The 19,740-nt window shown below is 45.7% G+C and overlaps 1 protein-coding gene across 2 annotated transcripts in view; it reads right to left on the bottom strand.

Annotated features, from left to right (window-relative positions):
- LOC147114671 (serine/threonine-protein kinase Nek6-like) overlaps positions 1–19,740 on the bottom strand; it is a 59,305-nt gene that overhangs the window by 18,609 nt on the left and 20,956 nt on the right. For both annotated transcript variants that reach the window (XM_085992520.1, XM_085992519.1), the window contains exons 4-7: positions 18,345–18,977; positions 12,404–12,523; positions 10,125–10,232; positions 5,887–6,058 (exon numbers count right to left, since the gene is read on the bottom strand). In XM_085992520.1, coding sequence (XP_085848646.1) covers positions 5,887–6,058; positions 10,125–10,232; positions 12,404–12,523; positions 18,345–18,977 — 1,033 coding nt within the window. The remainder of the gene's footprint in view (positions 1–5,886; positions 6,059–10,124; positions 10,233–12,403; positions 12,524–18,344; positions 18,978–19,740) is intronic.

Below are 19,740 nucleotides of genomic sequence, written 5' to 3' on the forward strand. Positions count from 1 at the left end.
ACATCAGGCGAGAACAGGACCAGGCTAGGCTGTGATCCCTTCCACAGCCGGATAACCTGTCCTCACCCTTTGTCAAGGCTCACACATGAATATTGGACACATGGGAGGTCACCTTCAAATGGTAGCTTAGTAAGGTAAGCAGCATCTTCAGAAGAGGAGGGTAGATAATTCGATAGAAAAAATACTATTATGTATTAATACCCATTATGTAGGTGGGTGACACTGTGATAGGATATCTCAAGGGTAAATTCATGTTTTGAAAAGATGTGTTATAGTCAACTGTGCATTGCAGACATTTTGACCCCTATCTTGACAGGGTTGGGTTGCGCATGCGGGGAGAAGGGGGTGGGGGAGGTGGAGGAGTTAGTGTCAGGAAACCCGGAAGTTTGTTTGCCCACATGCTGTGAAGCTTTGACTCCACAGCATGTGTTGTATTTTTTTTAAGATCTCCTCTGGAAGTCAGCCTGACTGACAGGCTTGACTTCCAGTTGGGCGCGGAGCACTCCAGAGCAGGCCGCAGGAGCAGGTAGGGAGCCTGCAGCTGCTACTGGGAGTGTGGCGGGGGGTCTGATCCCCGACCACAGGGGTCCAAACCACAACGCAGGGGGGCGGAGGGGGGGTGCGGGGATCCGATACCCAACCCCAGGGCCGGAGTCCAATCCCCAACTTCGGGTGGTTTTTGTTTGGCCGGGGGGGGGGGGGAGCTTTGGGGGCTGGGGAAGGCACTCCTGCTCTTCCTGGCCCACAAGCAATGCTGTAAACGCACTTATCTTCTCCCCAAAGCTGTCCTCGCTCCCTTCAGCTGCCGGGTTTCCTGAGGCCTGCGAAACCCGGCTGGCCAGGGTTAAACTTATAAAGCAGGTTAAATCTGAGGCTGCCAGCCTCATTAAAATATTTAAATTGCCAACCCGTCTCCTGGGAGCAGGTTGGCTGCCCGCCCCTTGTCCCGCCTCCGTTAAACCCGAAAGTGGGTGAGTTGGGGTCGGGTTTGAGATTTCTAAAGTTTTAATATCTCACCCAACCCCAACCTACCCGTTTTTGGGGGTTAAGATTCAGCCCTATGTGTCCATTCCTGAACACCAGGTGGCACGTTGGCAATGCCTCAACTGCAAAGAAAAATCCTACATTCTCGAGTAAATATCCACTTGTGGAAATGTAAATAAATCAAAATGGTTTTGTGTTCAGGGAAAAATTTGATGATGTGGAAAACCCAGCTCATGCCCCCTACTCCCTACCCCAACTAAGATAGTTCCCTTGGCTTTGTTGCTCCTTGTCCTTATCCACTCCCCTCTCCTCCAATGACCCATTCTCCTTCCCCATTCTATTTCCCCGTTCTGATTCCTCAATCCTCCTCCTCTCTTTCTTCCAATCTCTCTCCTTTCCCTCTCCCTGCTCGCTCTCCCATCTGCCTCTTCTGTCTCCCCCTTCTTCCCTCCCCCACTTTGGTCCAATTATCTCCCACTCTCTCACCCTGTTTAACCTGAACACTACCTTCCTCCATCGCACACTCAAACCAGATTCCCTGTATGCAACACCATGGAAGATCAGTTATTGGGCCAGTAATTCCGGTCCCAACGCATGAGTACGGACGGGGTACTCACGCGTGGGCCCGTTGGAAGTGCCGGATTTCAGCATGCACAGCGCATGCGTGGAAAACCGGCATTTCCTGTCCTCTGAACCAAGGGGTTCAGAGGACGAACGCGTGCGTGCAGGAGTCTGCGCGTGCGCGCTGAAATTCCTTTTTTTCCCACAGGTTTGCGCGTGTGTAAGGGCCTCTCCTATTTACGAATGTAAAAAGGAGACGTAAGGACTTCATTCTTTAAGGTAAGTGGTCTATTACTTAAAATTATAACATTTTTTCCACAGCTTTATTATTTTTAAAGAATTTACAGTAAGGTAAGTGTATTTTTAGACCCTATTTGTTAAAAAAAAAAAAAAATTTTTTTATTTGATTAATTGTTTAAAATAGTTTTTTTTACATTTATTCAAAGTTCATTTATTTAGTGGGATGTTTTTTTAACTTTTATTTGTAGTTTAAGTGCTGTTTTGGGTGCCCTGAGTTTTCATGAGTTTGACAGTTCTTACTATCAAACTCATGAATGAACTTTTGCAACCTCCCATTGGTTGCCCAGTGCCCACGTGATCCCAGCCGGCTCATCAAAATAACTACGCTTTTATTCTGTTTAAAACTACTTTACATTCTTCAAAATAATGTAAAAGTATTTAAAACTTTATAAAAGTTACCTAAAGATTAATAAAAATACAAAAAATCTATTTAAAATGCTGCTCTGCATGTAAAATTGCTTTGCAGCTTGTGTTAAAAATTGGGGGCGTGGCCTATGTTAAGGAGACCTCAAGGGGCGTGTCTAACTTAGACTCCGCGCTCGAGGCTTCGCGCTGGCTGCACTCCTGGGCGGCGTGACGTCAGACGCTGCCCGTGAGTAATCAACTGAAAACAGGAATTGCAAGCGTCCCGGGAGCAGAATGGCAGGCTCGCAATGTAAGTGCACATCGGGGGCTTGCACGCGCGGCAAGCCCCCGAACCTAATTTCTGGGCCAATATTTTAAAAAATAATGGCCCGTATTTTCCAATGCCTATGGGTGTGTATGAGCTGTGTACACACCTGTAGGGACCTCGCAAATGCACGCGCTGAAAACCGGCATATCCAATCTGTCAAGCATCCTCGCACGCCTGCCCTGGAGAAGGGCCTCTGCGGGGGGAGAGTTCCACTTTCTGCAGAACCTCCGCCCGCTGAAATCCCTTAAAAATCTTACGCCTAATCATTTTTTTCACTCATTTATAATTTTATTTTTAGCCCCATAAAAACTTTTATTATTTTTTCAATTTTTGTTTAAAATAATGTAATTTTAACTCATTTTAAAAACGTGATGGTTTTTAAAAAATGTATTTAATGTTTTGATGTCTTTTTTCAGTGATCCCCATTCATACTTTTGACAGATTTTTTCCCGATAGGAAGCATCCGCACGCAGGACGCCTCCTATCGGAAATTACGGACCAATATTAACTGGGATAGTCAAAGTGTGAAAGGCTCAGAGGGTGTAGAATTCTTAAAGTGCATCCAGGAGAGCTTTTTGAGCCAGCATGTAGAAAGTCCTACAAGAGAGGGAGCAGTACTGAACCTAATTCTAGGGAATGTGGCCGGCCAAGTGGAAAAAGTGCTAGTAGGTGAGCACTTTGGTGACAGTGACCATAATATGGTGAGATTTAAGGTGGTCATGGAAAAGGACAGGGATGGGCCGGAAATAAAGGTTCTAAATTGGGGGAAGGCCGATTTTAATAGGATAAGGCAGGATCTGGCCAAAATGGACTGGGATCAGCTACTTGTAGGAAAATCCGCATCGGAGCAATGGGAGGCTTTCAGAAGGGAGATTGAGATCATACAATGGCAACATGTTTCCGTAAAGGTCAAGGGTGGTTCCAAAAACCACAGGGAACCTTGGATGTCAGGGGATATACGAGAATGGATTAGGAAAAAAAGGAGGGCTTTTGGCAGATACAAAAGGCTAAAGACGGCGGAAGCCCTAGAGGAGTACAAAAAGTGCAGGGGGATACTTAAAAAAGAAATTAGGAGATCATGGAGGGGCCATGAAATAACACTGGTGAGCAAAATAAAGGGAAATCCTAAGATGTTTTATAAGTATATTAAGGGTAAGAGGATAACTAGGGAAAAAATAGGGCCCATTAGGGACAAAAGTGGCAATCTGTGTGTGGAGCCGGAAGATGTAGGAGGGGTTCTAAATGAATTTTTTGCATCTGTTTTCACTATGGAGGAGGACGATGTAGACATAGAAATAGGGCGGGGGGACTGTGATATGCTCGAACATATTAACATCGAGAGGGAGGAGGTATTGGCAGTTTTAGCAGGCCTAAAAATGGATAAATCCCCAGGCCCGGATGAAATGTATCCCAGGCTGCTGTGTGAGGCAAAGGAAGAGATTGCGGGGGCTCTAACACATATATTCAGGGCCTCTCTGGCCACAGGGGATGTGCCAGAGGACTGGAGAACCGCTAATGTAGTACCATTATTCAAGAAGGGAAGTAGGGAAAAACCGGGGAACTACAGGCCAGTGAGCCTAACATCAGTGGTAGGAAAATTATTGGAAAAAATTCTGAGGGACAAAATTAGTCTCCACTTGGAGAGACAAGGATTAATCAGGGATAGTCAACATGGCTTTGTCAAGGGAAGATCATGTCTGACTAATTTGATTGAATTTTTTGAGGGGGTGAGTAGGTGTGTGGATGAGGGTAACGCAGTGGATGTGGTATACATGGATTTCAGTAAGGCCTTCGATAAAGTCCCGCACAGGAGACTGGTCAAGAAGGTAAGAGCCCATGGAATCCAGGGTGCCTTGGCACATTGGATACAAAACTGGCTTAGTGGCAGAAGGCAGAGGGTGATGGTCGAAGGTTGTTTTTGTGACTGGAAGCCTGTGGCCAGTGGGGTGCCACAGGGATCGGTGCTGGGTCCCTTGCTGTTTGTGGTCTACATTAATGACTTGGATATGAATGTAAAAGGTATGATCAGTAAGTTCGCGGATGATACAAAAATTGGTAGGGTGGTAAATAGCGAGGAGGGTAGCCTCAGTCTGCAGGACGATATAGATGGGTTGGGCAGATGGGCGGAACAGTGGCAAATGGAATTTAACCCGGAAAAGTGCGAGGTGATGCACTTTGGGGGCACTAACAAGGCAAGGGAATACACAATGAATGGTAAGACCCTAGGCAAGACGGAGGTGCAGGGGGATCTGGGGGTGCAAGTACACAGATCCCTGAAGGCGGCGGAACAGGTGGATAAGGTGGTAAAAAGGCATATGGGATACTTGCCTTCATTAGCCGAGGCATAGAATATAAGAGCAAGGAGGTTATGATGGAGCTGTATAAAACACTGGTTAGGCCACAGCTGGAATACTGTGTGCAGTTCTGGTCGCCACACTACAGGAAGGATGTGATCGCTTTGGAGAGGGTGCAGAGGAGATTCACCAGGATGTTACCAGGGCTGGAGCGCTTCAGCTATGAAGAAAGACTGGGCAGATTGGGTTTGTTTTCCTTGGAGCAGAGGAGGCTGAGGGGGGGACATGATTGAGGTGTACAAAATTATGAGGGGCATAGATAGGATGGATACTGAGGAGCTTTTTCCCTTAGTAGAAGGGTCAATAACTAGGGGGCATAGATTCAAGGTAAAGGGCGGGAGGTTTAGAGGGGATTTGAGAAAGAACTTTTTCACCCAGAGGTGGTTGGAGTCTGGAACTCACTGCCTGAAAGGGTTGTGGAGGCAGGAACCCTTACAACATTGAAGAAGCATTTGGATGAGCACTTGAAATGCCATAACATACAAGGCTACGGACCAAATGCTGGAATATGGGATTAGATTAGACAGGGCTTGATGGCCGGCGCGGACACGATGGGCCGAAGGGCCTCTATCCGTGCTGTATAACTCTATGACTCTATGACTCTATGACAACAGGGAGCAGATAAACGAATTCTGCAATTCCCTAAAAATATTCCTTTAAAGTGAAACAGTTGTCATTGCTGCTAGCAACATTTGCTTATAAGTAAAAGCTGTTTATGCTAACACTACATAACTCATTACAGAGGTCATGCTTGGAACACTCTGCAGTTGTGGGCACCATACCTTTAAAAGGTTATTGATTCATTGGACAGAGTTCAGACAAAGGTGAAAGTTGATTCTCGGGCCAACACCGTATTTTCTCCCCATCTCTTTTGAAGGTGGTAACTTCTGTTGGGGTAAAGCCTTCAGCTCCCTCACACATTCCTTGTGTGTGTGACCCTGGACAATGAGTGTAGGCAGGATATTTGACTATGAGCACCTTCACAGTCTCACTACAAAATAGGGCAATTCGTACCTTCAAATCCCGATGAATGTAGTTTTGACTGTGAATGTAAGCCAAGCCATCACTGATCTGATAAACGATTTGAAGTCGATTATTCTTCACTTCATCTACGTCAACATTTTGTAACCACCCCTTCAGTGTCTGCTTGCACAACTCCATTTGAATGCAGAGGTATTTAACCGCCCTGAGGAAAAGAGTGCAAAAATAGGATTTTAATTGTAGAATCATAGAATCTTACAGCATGGAAGGAGTTCATTCAGCCCATCGTACATATGCGGCTCTTTGAAAGAGCTATCCAATTAGTCCCACTCCCTGCACTTTCTCCAAATGTCTGCCCATAAAGCCATTCTCTATCCTTGATAAAACTGGTTTGAGTGTGCAATGGGGCTTTCTTATTAGGGCATATATATTTTGCAGATCTCCCAAAAATCAGTAATTTGGATTCAAATTGCCTGAAGGACCAGGTATACTTTTCTGGTGAACTCATCCTTGTTTGACATATAACAATCTGTCAATATTGTCAACTTGCCAGCGTTCCCACCTCTGAGTCAGAAGGTTGTGAGTTATAGGACCGTAGGAACAGGAGCGTAGGAACAGGAGCAGGCCACTCAGCCCTTCGAGCCTGTCCTGCCATTCTATTAGATCATGGCTGAGCTGTACCTTAACGCTTTGATCCATATCTCTTGGTACCCTTACCTAACAAAATCTATCGATCTCAGTCTTGAGAGCTTCAATTGATCCATCATCCACAAATATTAAATGCTAAATTAAATTGTTGAGAATCCCTATCATTTTATATAACAAAATACTGCGGATACTGGAAATCTGAAACAACAACAGAAAATGCTGGAAACACTCAGCAGGTGGAGAGAGAAACAGAGTTAATGTTTCAGGTCAATGACCCTTCGTCAGAACTGGAAAAAGTTGGAGAAGTAACAGATTTTTAAGCATGTGTGTGGGGCAGGGAAAGGGAGGAGGGGAGGAAAGAACAAAGGGAAGGTCTGCGATAAGGTGGAAGGCAGGAGAGATTGAAAGACAAAAGGGATGATGGTGCAAGGCAAAAGGAGATGGTAATCAGACTAGTAGAACTAGAAAATTTCATTCACTTGCTTCCAATTTCCACCCTTCCCTCACCTTCACATGGTCCACCTCCGACTCTTCCCTTCCCTTCCCTTCCTCGACTTCTCTGTCTCCATTCCTGGGGATAGGCTATCAACAAACATCCACTATAAGCCCACTGACTCCCACAGCTGCCTGAACTACACTTCCTCCCACCCTGCTTCCTGTAAGGACTCTATTCCATTCTCCCAGTTTCTCTGTCTCCGCCGCATCTGTTCTGACAGTGCCACCTTCCATACTAGTGCTTCCAATATGTCTTCCTTTTTCCTCAACTGAGGATTCCCCTCTACTGTGGTTGACATGGCCCTCGACTGTGTCCGTTCCATTTCCCGCACTTCTGCTCTCACCCCTTCCCCTCCCGCCCAGAACTACGATAGGGTTCCCCTTGTCCTCACCTTTCACCCCACCAGCCTCCACATTCAATGGATCACCTCCGCCATTTCCGCCACCTCCAGCGTAATCCCACCACCAAACACATCTTCCCCTCCCCCCTTTCAGCATTCCGAAGGGACCGTTCCCTCCACGACACCCTGGTCCACTCTTCAATCATCCCCAACTCCCCTTCCCCTTCCCAGGGTACCTTCCCGTGCAAGCGCAGGAGATGCAACACCTGCCCTTTTACCTCCTCCCTTCCCACTGTCTAGGGCCCCAAACACTCCTTTCAGGTGAAACAGCGATTTACATGTACTTCTTGCAATTTAATATACTGTATTTGCTGCTCACGATGTGGCCTCCTCTACATTGGGGAGACCAAATGCAGATTGGGTGACCACTTTGCGGAACACCTCCATTCAGTCCGTAAGCATGACCCCAAGCTTCCGGTCGCCTGTCACTTTAATTCACTGCTCCACTCCCACTCTGATCTCTCCGTCCTCGGCCTCTTGCACTGTTCCAATGAAGCTCAACGTAAGCTCGAGGAACAGCACCTCATCTTTCGAGTAGGCAGTTTACAGCCTTCTGGACTCAACATCGAGTTCAACAATTTCAGACCATAACCTCGGCCCCCATGTTTTCTTTTCTCTCTCACATGACAGCTGTTGATGATGCTGCCATTGCCATTTACACCTCATCTAGAGTCATCTTTAGCTTCTTAACTTGTCCCATTACCATCTCCTTTTGCCTTGCATCATCATGCCTTTTGTCTTTTAACATTGTTTCCCACATTACAACAGTGACTACACTTCAAAAGTACTTCATTGGCTGTAAAGCGCTTTGAGACGTCCGGTGGTCGTGAAAGGCGCTACATAAATGCAAGTCTTTCTTTCTTTAATCTCTCCTGCCTTCCATCCTATCACAGACCTTCCCTTTGTTCTTTCCTCCCCTCCCCCCATTCCTTGCCCCACACACCGACTTAAAAATCTGTTACTTCTCCAACATTTTCCAGTTCTGACGAAGGGTCATCGACCTGAAATGTTAACTCTGTTTCTCTCTCCACGAGGCTGCCTGACCCGTTGAGTGTTTCCAGCATTTTCTGTTGTCCTATCATTTTATAGCCTTGGGAGCAGCAGGAAACTGACGAGCGTGTGGGAAAACAGTCGGCCAGTGGGCATCTCCCTGAGCCAGCGGATTGGTCCATACTCAGTGCCACTGTAGCTCAGCAGATCAGAGGAAGGCGCTGCCAGGACCATTAGATGTTTTAAATGTGACAGGGTGGGTCACAAATCAACTAACTACTGGCCTGTAAAAGTGTTCACAGCGAATTTGGGGAAAAAAACAATGTGGTGGTGAGATTTGAGACTGCTAGTTGTGGGCTTGGAAAATAAAAATGGCTTTTTTTCTTACACCTGGTCATGAAATGATCCTAATGGGATCAATTAATGGAAGAAAGAACTAGTGCCTTTCACATCCTCAAAGTGTCCCAAGGGATTAATTTTGAAGTGCACTCACTGTTGTTATGTAGCAAACACAGCAACCAATTTGCATGCAGTGAGATCACAGAAGCAACAAATGAAGGAATAATCAAATCATCTACTTTTGGTGAAATTGGTTGAAGGAGAAACATTGGCCAGGATACCTGGGAAACTGCCTGTGATATTTATTATCTGCACCCAAGCATGCAGATGGGCCCTCAGTTTAATGTATAATCTAAAAGGCAGCACCTCTGACAATGAAGCATTCCTTCGGTGCTGTACTTAAGTGTCAGCCAAGTTACAGGTTCAAGTCTTCAGTGGGGCTTGAACAGATGACCTTCTGACTCAAAGGCAGAAGTGCTACCAACTGAGCAAAACCATCATCTAAATGAATGGATAGAACAACGGGGCTGCATGCTTGCAATGTTCTGATATGCGCTGCTGGTGGGCAAGTTAGTTAGGGACTCTTGTAGCTAATGGCACATGAGGCAACCCTCACAGCCCCCTACCAGGAGGGTCTGTGGACTGCCTTTAGGCTAGATTCTACCTTTTGACCTGTCTAGCTTGGGTGGGCCTACTCTCATTAGCATAGCTCTCAGGATCATAGGAGCCTGCAAGCCTTCCCACAACCTCAAGGGAAGGGCTGGTGGCAACGTGAATTAGGAAAATTACCTCCAGCATTCCTGTGGTTCACATGCTGCTTGATTGGAATGGGTAATAAGAGCTAAATAGCAAGGCACAGGTTGGTCAGAATCACAAAGATATGAACAGAAGGGAAGCCATTCAAGATATCTTTAAAAAAATATAATTCTTGGGATGTGTGCATCGGCATTTATTGCCCATCTCTAGTTGCCCTGAGAACGTGGTGGTACAACTGAGGAGTGGCTTACTAGGACACTTCAGAGGGCAGTTAAGAGTCAACCACGTTGGTGTGGGACTGGAGTCACATATAGGCCAGACCGGGTAAGAACCACATGCTTCCACAGAAACTTGCAATCTCCCTATGACAGCATCTGCCTTTTGAACGGCATCTTTTGCCTCCACTACCCTACCCAGAAGACCATTCCAGGTCTTTGTCACTCTTAAGGACAGAACAGGGATGTTTAGCAAAGTGGTCATCTACCTTGCATTTGCTGTTTTCGTTGTGGAGTCTGCACCCTGAGCAATGAATATAGTTTCATAGATGAATGGAGAGGTATGTAAATCAATCCTGATTTTTCTTATGATCACTTCTATATTAGAATAAATCCAATAATTAAATGTTTTTTGCACTCAACCTACCGTGATGAAGATGTGTCAATCCAGGAATTGTAGTAACGGATGATATTTTGATGAAAAAATCTTGCAAGTGTTCTGGCTTCTTTTATTGTTGTCTTTGCATCCACATCCCTAAGAACATAAGAGCATGGAATGAGAAAGATCCAGTCAGCCTATCAATTCTATACCTTCCACAGAACATATCCACTGCATTCAATCACAGAATATACTAACAAATCTCCAGAGGGAATGTTCTGAAAAGTTTTAATTTGCTGTTCTCTCTCCCCAAGAGTAAATCCACCAAAACTCTAGTTCTATCTAACTTTAAACCTTGCATTATACATCCTAGATCAGTCGCCTTCCTTGGCGAGACATTTTCATGGTCTCAACAGCTCAGACACCGTCATCATATACCAGTACTGTACAGTGTTGTAGTCCTATCATTGACCCGCGCTGTCAGTGAGTGTGGTTGCCTGCTGGGAGCGCAGGATCGTGGAATCAGGCTGTGCCATCAGCCGCCTAGGCGCTAAGCTTTGGAATTTCCTTCCTAAACCTCTCTGCCTCTACACTTCTCTTTCCTTCTTTAACACTCTCATTAAAACCCAATTCTTTGACCAACCTTTTGGTCACCTGTCCTAACGTCTCCTTATGTGGTTCCTTGTCAATTTTTGTCTGATTGCAATCCTGTAAAGCGCTTGGGATATTTTACTATGTTAAAAGCGTTGTATAATTGCAAGCTGTTATTTATCGACGGCTAATCGTCTCTGTCAAGCCCAACATCTGACACATATACATTGCAGCAGGGTTACTGAAAGCAATCAAAACTGCGGAATATATTATTTTGTTTCATCTTTACTTCATCTTACATTTTTCAAACTTCTGCTCCTAAGCTTAGTGTCACCTAATCACCTCTTTCAGTCTTTTCAACCTTGGTGGTATTCTACACTATCAACCTTGGTCCTTGGCTTCGGAACAAATAAAACAGGAATCCTGGCAGATTTTTCCCTCCCCACCCTGGCGGCACTGAGGTCTATTGTGGCAGCTTCTCCATTATTTCCAATTGAGGTCAACTAAGGGTGGATTTACACAACAAGTTTAGCATTGGTGTGGGGCAGTCTTGAGCTCACTACTAAATGGGATTGTGAGCTTATCAACTGAGTCCCACACAGAGAAAGGTAGCCATTCATTTTTGTGTGGGAGAGAGACATTGATTTGGGGATAGGAAGCAGAAATAAAGAACTTGCATTTATATAGGGCTTTTTACCACCTCAGGATGTCCCAAGGCGCTTTACAGCTAATGAAGTACTTTTAAACTGTAGTCACTGTTGTAATGTAGGAAACACAGCAGCCAATTTGTGCAGAGCAAGCTCCCACAAACAGCAATGAGATAATGATCAGATCATTAATCTGTATTAGAGATGTTGATTGAGGGATAAATATTGTTCAAGACACAAGGAAAATTCATCTGCTCTTCTTCAAAATAATGCCATTTATGTCTTTCTGAGAGGGCAGACAGGGCCTCGGTTTAACATCTCATCTGAAAGATAGCACCTCTGACACTGCAGCACTCTCTCAGAACTGTAATGAAATGTCAGTCTAGATTTTGTGCTCAAGTCTGTGGAGTGGGACTTGAACCCACAACCTTCTGACTAAGAGGCGAGAGCGCTACCACTGACCTAAGGCTGGTACCTTAAGAAATAAGCACACCAATAAAGTTACAAAACAGTGTGGATGAAGCTTGACCAGATCTGCAGTGACTACCACTGATGATGGGTAAAAATAAAAGTGGAAAAATGATGGCATTCTGCAATCTTAACATCCTTCAATTTTTGTTATTCATCCTTGGGATGTGGGCGTTGCTGGCAAGGCCAGCATTTATTGCCCCTCCCTAGTTGCCCTTGAGAAGGTGTTGGTGAGCATTCTTGTTGAACCGCTGCAGTCCGTGTGGTGAATGCGTTCCCACAGTGCTGTTAGGGAGGGAGTTCCAGCATTTTGACCCCTGGGGACGGTTTGATTAGGGTGGACAGCTGCCCAGCTTCAAATGGAACTGTCCAATTTTAGGGGTGGCTGCCTTTGTAATTTTGATAATAGAAACTCAGACGACAAGAGTCCTGTTATCGGTATGTTTAGAAAAAGAAACTTTGTGAGCGCACACAGGAGTGGACATGTTTGTCAGTCGCACGAGCACAAGCGGCCCATTTCACGTTACTCGTGTGTGCGCACGTCTGCACTAGATACGGTGACAACAAAAATTCACAAGAATAGAGTAACATATTTTTCCCAAGCAGAATAAGTACACTTACTTAGTTAATTCCACACATTTGATAGCATACAAGCTTTTGTCGATTTTGTGTCTTACTTCGTAAACTGAACCAAAGGATCCCTTTCCAATACTTTGTAGCTCGTCAAAGGATTTCCTGTAACTGTAAATTCAGGTTTCATACACTGCTGGTTAGAATAAATAAACTGAGAGAAAAAAAAATGAATGAATAGTGGAATGAAAACAGTAAATACTGGAAAGCGCTCCGCAGGGCAGGCAGCATCTGCAGAGAGAGAAACAGAATTAACGGCCCTGATAATAACTCACAGGGGAGACGAGAACTAGGGGCTATAAGGAAAAGATAGTCACTAATAAATCCAATAGGGAATGCAGGAGAAACTTCTTTACCCAGAGAGTGGTTAGAATGTGGAACTCGCTACCACAGGAGTCGTTGAAACGAAAAGCATAGACGTATTGGTGTCGATATACAGAAATCTTTAAAGCTGATTGGGCAAGTTGATAAGGTGGTTAAAAAAGTATATGGGTTACTTTGGTTTTATATTCTATTCCTCGATTTATAAACCCAAGAGAACATGCTAGAACTTTATAAATCACTGGTTAGGCCTCAGCTGGAATACTGTGGACAATGCTGGGCACCACACTTCAGGAAAGATGTAAAGGACTTAGAAAGGGAGCAGAGGAGGTTTATCAGGATGTTACCAGGAATGAGGGGCTTCAGTTATGAGGAGAGGTTGGAAAAGTTAGGACTGTTCTCCTTGGAACAGAGAAGGTTAAGAGATGACCAAATAGAGGTTTTCAAGATGATGAGGTTTAGATAGAGAAAAACTATTCCCTGTGGTGAGTGGGTCAATAACCAGAGGTCATAGATTTAAAATCATTGGCTAAAGGTCTAGAGGGGAGATGAAGAGAAATGTTTACACTTAGAGAGTTGTCGGGATCTGGAATGCTCTACCTGAAAAGGTGGTGGAAGTTGATTCCATAAATAATTTTAAAAGGGAGTTGGACAGGTACTTGAGGATGAGGAACTTACAGACAAAAAGCGGAGGTGTGGGACTAAACATGACTGCTCTTTCAAAAAGCCAGCTCAGGCACGACGGGCTGAATGGCCTCCTTTTGTGCTGTAACTTTCTATGATTCAATGCATTCAAGAGGAAGCTAGATAAGCACATGAAGGAGAAAGGAATAGAAGAATATGTTGATGGGATTAGATGAAGAGTGGTGGGAGGAGGCTCCAGTGGAGCATAAACACCGGCATGGACCTGGTGGGCTGAATAGCCTGTTGCTGTGCTGTAACTACTTTGTAACTCCGAGACGTGTAAGGAGCTGGGGGCAGGGGTCCGAAATTGTGTGGGAAACCCGGAAGAACTTTCAGCGCGTCTGTCTATGGCATTTTAACTCTGCTACCTAATTAGAATATTACTTTCTGGGTTTGGCGTCGAATATGTGTCAGCGAGCGTGGTACGGACCTGCATATTGCAATTGCAGAATTGTGAAAAAACTCCCAACTCCTCTAAATTCCATCTTTGATTTGCCCTCTAAATACTTGAGCTGAGATTGCGTCATGCAGGTCCGTACCACGCTTGCTGAAGATGGACTCAGGATACTCAAAGTCCGCACTCCACTTTAACAAGGCTTCCCTTGATGTACTGTTGGGTGCATTGAGGAGTCAGAGAGAGATACTCTTCCCCAGCAATGAGAGGAAGAAACCTGCTGCTGCCATAAAGAAGGCGTGACCGGATGTGGCTGAGGAGGATAGCATCAAGAGCATTGTGCCACACTCCTGGCTTCAGTGCAGGAAGCGCTTTAATGACCTAACTAGGTCAGGAAAGGTAAGTACAGCTTCACATTCACCTACACCTAGTTGTGCACATTACCCAGCCCTCCCTTCACTCTGCCTTGTCAAGCCTACTGCATCACATTACTCCTCACAACCACTTACCTTGCAATCATTCTCTTTCTATGCAATTACTCACATCCCCATCTATCCACCCACCACTGCCACTCACCCTGGTCCTTATGCAATTTGATGCCTCTCCCTGATAGTCACCCTCACCAAATGTACAGCATCCATCGGATGAACAGATGCATTTACAGTCACTTATAGGTCTGCTCTTTCCCCGGTTGCAGGAGAGCCGAGAACACTAGGGAGAGGGAGAGAACTGGAGGTGGTCTGACAACTGCAGAGGAGGAAGCACTGGAGATCCGGGGCATTTCGGTGTCCCTAGCCATCGGAGATGGGGACCTCCCAGCTACCTGGTGACAGAATTAAATATCAGTGACCCACATGTCATACAATACTCCGTTATAAACCTTTTTTTGTGGTTGCACACCAGCTGAACATTGATGGAGTGGAAGCCCTTGCGACTGACGCATACTCCTGGTTGATATGGGGGTGCGCGGATTGCCATGTGTGTACAGTCAATGCCGCCCGGCATCTGTGGGAAGCCAGCCAGAGACACAAACCCGAGCGTCCGCTCATTCTGACTGATGTCATCACAGGCGAAGTTGACATAATTTCCCTGGCAAACAACCTGCCTTATGCATTTATGTGCAGCCGACTGGGAGATCCTGAATATGTCTTCGGCAGTGCCCTGAAAGTATCCGGAGGCAAAAAAGTTGAGGGCGATGGTCACTTTCACAGTCACTGGTAATGTGTGGCCGCCAGGTCCAGTAGGCAGCAGGTCTTCTTCTAGGAGGCGGCAAATATCTGCCACCACCTGAAGCGACAACCGCAGCCTCCGGAGGCGCTGCTGTTGGGACATGTCAAGGAAACGCAGCCTCTGCCTATACACCCTGTTATGTGGGTAGTGCCACTTGCGAACTCGACCCCTCTGCTGCTCCCCTTTCTACTGCTCCTCTATCTGCTCACCACCTGCAGGTCAATCCACTGCACGCTGTTGCTGCTGCTGATGGTCACCTTGCTCTTCATCCGAGGTCCAATCTAAGGCAGCCATAGCACCACCCATCCTGATCTGCATATCAATACCTCCAAAGTGCAGAAATGAACCTTTCACCACAAGTACTCTCCGAGTGGTAGGTGAGAAAGCGGCTGTGAGCGCTGAGTATTTATTGCAGTATTTGCTTGACTTTTAATGAGCCCCATCAATTGCCATTCTGTTCCCAGCTTGGTTTCAGTGGCGAGCTTCAGGAAACCCGGGAAATCCATGTATGTGCCATTAAATTTAAATGCCAGCTAAAATATAGCTGGAATTCATATTTAAATTGCTAACCCGCCTCTCCAGAGGCAACCAGCCGAACGCGCCCGAGTTAAAACCGGGAGTCAGCGCACTGGAGCCGGCTTCTGGACACGATCACATTTTCGCCGTCTTTAACCACCTACCCGCAACCAAACCCACGCGCTCCTCCAGGTTAAAATTCCCCCCAACATTTCAGGTCGATGACCTTTCATCAGAACTGGAAGATGTTCGAGCTGAACAGGTTTTAAGCAAATATAAAGCCACGGAAAGGGGGTCAGGGAAAGAACAAAAGTCTGTGATAGGGTGGAGTGAAAAATAACAAAAGGGATGATGGTGCAAGGCAAAAGGAGGTGATAATGAGACAAGTATAGAAACAAAAGATGGGTCCAGAGTAGGTGTAAATGGTTAAAGCAGTATAGCAGAGGGGGAGGATAGCATATCAAATCTGGCAAAGTGGAGAGGGTTGCCGTGGTATGGGAATGTGGCGGATGAAAAGCAGGTGGACTCCAGGGGTGCAGACCACCCGGTGTTACTTTAGAGGATCTCCACCCCTAGCACCAGCCCAACCTTCTCCACTCCGAGTGGCTCTGGTGCAGTCATCCTCCATTACCAGCACCTGCTGTCTGAGAGAAAATGGAAACGGCAAAAAGCCTAATGCCAATAACCAAAAGATTTCAACATTAAAAAAATCCATCAAGTGAATTTCCCTATATTCTTATATACAGAGAGATACAGTACAATTGCTGTTGCCTTTCAGTCAGCCATCATTCCCTGGTTGTTTAGAGGCTGCCTGGGAGAAGTTATTTTGTATAGGAGATCTTGCACGGCATTAGAAGTTACATTCCAGTGGCATTATTAACAGGGAGTGCTGCCATCAAACCAGTCTTCTTGTTCATGACGTCACTGGATTGTAACTTCTAATGCAGTATATAAACTCATAATGTCACTTTACATGGAGATGCACACAAACTGGCTGTTTGCAAGCTGCTGCTAACCTATAATTCTGAAGTATAAAAACACTTTAGCAAGTGACAAGATAGTTAATTATAGTTTGCTATTGACTGTCCCAAGTGCTGGCATCAGTTTTTGCACCTCTAGTGGTGCTATTTTGAATAAAATTGTAAACAAACACATTTATGGTTTGTGCTCATTGTCAGAGCGCATCTGGTGTATAGTATACAGTGAATCATAAATCTGCAGGGCTCCGGGGAAAGAGCAGGAGAGTGGGACTAATTGGAGAGCTCTTTCAAAAAGCCGGCACAGACACGATGGGCTGGATGTCCATCTTCCTTTTTTTTTCACAGTGCAGATAGAGGCCATTTCGGCCCATCGAGCCTGCACCGACACATATCCCACCCAATCCCCGTAACCCCTACACCAACACATATCCCACCCTATCCCCGTAACCCCACGTATTTAATCCCCCTAACACTAAGGGTCAATTTATCATAGCCAATCAAACTAACCCGCACATCTTTGGACTGTGGGAGGAAACCGGAGCACCCGGAGGAAACCCACGCAAACACGGGGAGAATGTGCAAACTCCACACAGACAGTCACCCGAGGCCGGATTCGAACCCGGGTCCCTGGCGCTGTGAGGCAACAGTGCTAACCACTATGCCACCGTGCTGCCCCTATTCAACGAGATCATGGCTGATCATCTAAACCCTTAGCACCCGGTCCCTACACCGACAGCCATCCCACCCAAGCCCTATCCCCGTAACCCCGAACCCCACGTATTTAATCCCCTCTAACACTAAGGACCAATTTTTTTATCATGGCCAATCAACCTAACCCGCACATCTTTGGACTGTGGGAGGAAACCGGAGTACCCGGAGAAAACCCACGCAAACACGGGGAGAATGTGCAAACTCCACACAGACAGTCACCCGAGGCCGGATTTGAACCCGGGTCCCTGGCGCTGTGAGGCAACAGTGCTAACCACTATGCCACCGCGCTGCCCGTGTCTGTACTGTATGATTCTATGATTCCAAGAAAGAGACATCTGGGGAAGGGAGAAAGAGAGGGAAAGAGAGAGAGACATACACACACAAAGTTGGGGAGTGGGGAAATTAGAGAAAGACATACAACCAAGGGATGGGGGAGAGACAGAGAGAGATACACAACATGGAGAGGGGGTGGGAGACAGAAAGAGATACACACACTCACAAATGTGTGAGGATAGAAAGATGTACACACACAATCCAGGCAGGTGGGATGGGGAAGAGAGAAAGAGAGAGACATAAACATAACCAAGAAAAGGCAAGGAAAGACTATCAGACCCATCATGTCATCCTTTTGCTTACCCTCATGTCCAATCATGTGAGGGATAAACACTCAACCTGAGGAGGGAGCAGAGGGATAGACACAAACAACTGGCATAACTGACTCAAATCTTCACTCCAACTGCAGTGTACCACTGTCCTGCAGCCTGCAACTCTATTGACAGTATCCACTTTACTTGTGACCAATACCACAGATCAACTGCTACAGCTGTAAACAATTGTTACAAGAAGATTCTGCTTCAACTCAGAGTTGAAGTTGGATGAACGAGCATGGGGTGTCACTGCAGCCCCTCCTCCTCATCCACGACAATTCTGAGCATCACAGTGGTCTGCGAAAGAACACAGGAAGATTACAACTGGCGCGCAGACAGTGGCAGGTGAATGAAAAGTATAGTTACAAAGAGAAAGAAGTTACCAAGTAACAAAGGTGTAGCTATGACTTTAGTGATTATTGAGTATTAGTGATCAAAATTCTGCTTACAATGAACGCCTTTTAAACTTGCTGGGTTCGATGGTGTCTTCAGTTAGGTTAAAATCCTCTTCGTAGTTTTCAGCAGATTCATCAAATAGTGAGTTATAGTCAAAAGACGCAGTGGTACTGGAACATAATCTAGGACTTGTACCAAATCCAGAGCTTTCAGCAATGTTTTTGACAGGAGGCATGCCAGAGAGATCGCAACTACTGTCACTGGAATTCTCGCAGCTTAAGAATGTGACTTTTCTTTTTACATTTCTAGTGTCAACAAACAGGACCTTATCAGAACTATCAGGGGTAGAGGTTTGAGGATTGGGCCTATCCAGTTTATCTGACCCAAACTCATTGGAACTATTGGAGCAGGTATCCAAGGCTCCGCATGTACCATCTATATCAACTGGCACAGGGTCACTGGGATCGCAACAATTGGTCTTCATGCTCAAAGGCACGGGACTACCGGGATTAGTGTGGCCAGAGCTTGTTATCTTAAGTACATCCAGGTTTACGAATTTTTCATTTGCTTCACTTCCTTCATAGCTGGGGTTGCTGACGTCAATAGTGCAAGCATGTTCAGACTTATTGAGGTTGGATATGTTAGCTTCATCATTCCTGGCAGGACTAGATTTATTAGATACACACCTACACCAAGAAAAACAAATACCATTGAGAAAATGAATTCTATACGTGGACTGGCTTTGAGAACAGTTTTATTTATACTGTAATTGCTTTTTTAATTTCTAACTTTCTGTTGTCCTCTTCTGCAGGCACTTACAGGACCATTGGAAGTCATCTTGCACGGTACTCTATGCTACACGTTTGAGCTAGATAATGGCTTTCAACGGGCTATTCAGCTGTGGAGGTTAATCACAGCCAAACGCAACATCCAGCAGGAGTCATTAGATCGTGATCAGAAGTGAGAACTCGGGCTGATTTTTGCCCTTCTCTAGCCCAGGGGCAATGAAGCCAATTGTAACACCCCAACACTGACCTGGCTGACCAAGTTGACTCAAGATGAAATCCAGGATCCTATTGAGCTGTGTGGCTCAGTACCATACCAGCTGGTGTACTTACTGTCTGCGCCATGTGAGGAGAACACTACAGATTTTCTTTTGTTTTAATTTTAACTAAGAAACATTTCAAGACAAGACTGGGGTATCTTTGACTTTGGGCAACAGTGTAAAACAGGCGATATCAGATCAGCCGCCCGTGATACATCTCTTGACGATTTACGTTTCCATTCAAGTCAGTGCGCCCATGTTTCTGCAACTCAGCACCAGCGGGTGACCCCTGATGGGCAGCGTGCTTTTGTGGCCGTTCGATCAATTGAGCCTGCTCTATCATTTTGGCAGCTCTATCTCTTCAATCCCAATTTCCTGCCCTCTCTCCCTAAATAAGTCCCAAT

This window comes from Somniosus microcephalus, chromosome 7 (assembly GCF_052327205.1).
Source record: "Somniosus microcephalus isolate GS21.2 chromosome 7, FLI_Smic_1.0, whole genome shotgun sequence".
NCBI classification, from domain to species: Eukaryota; Metazoa; Chordata; class Chondrichthyes; order Squaliformes; family Somniosidae; genus Somniosus; species Somniosus microcephalus.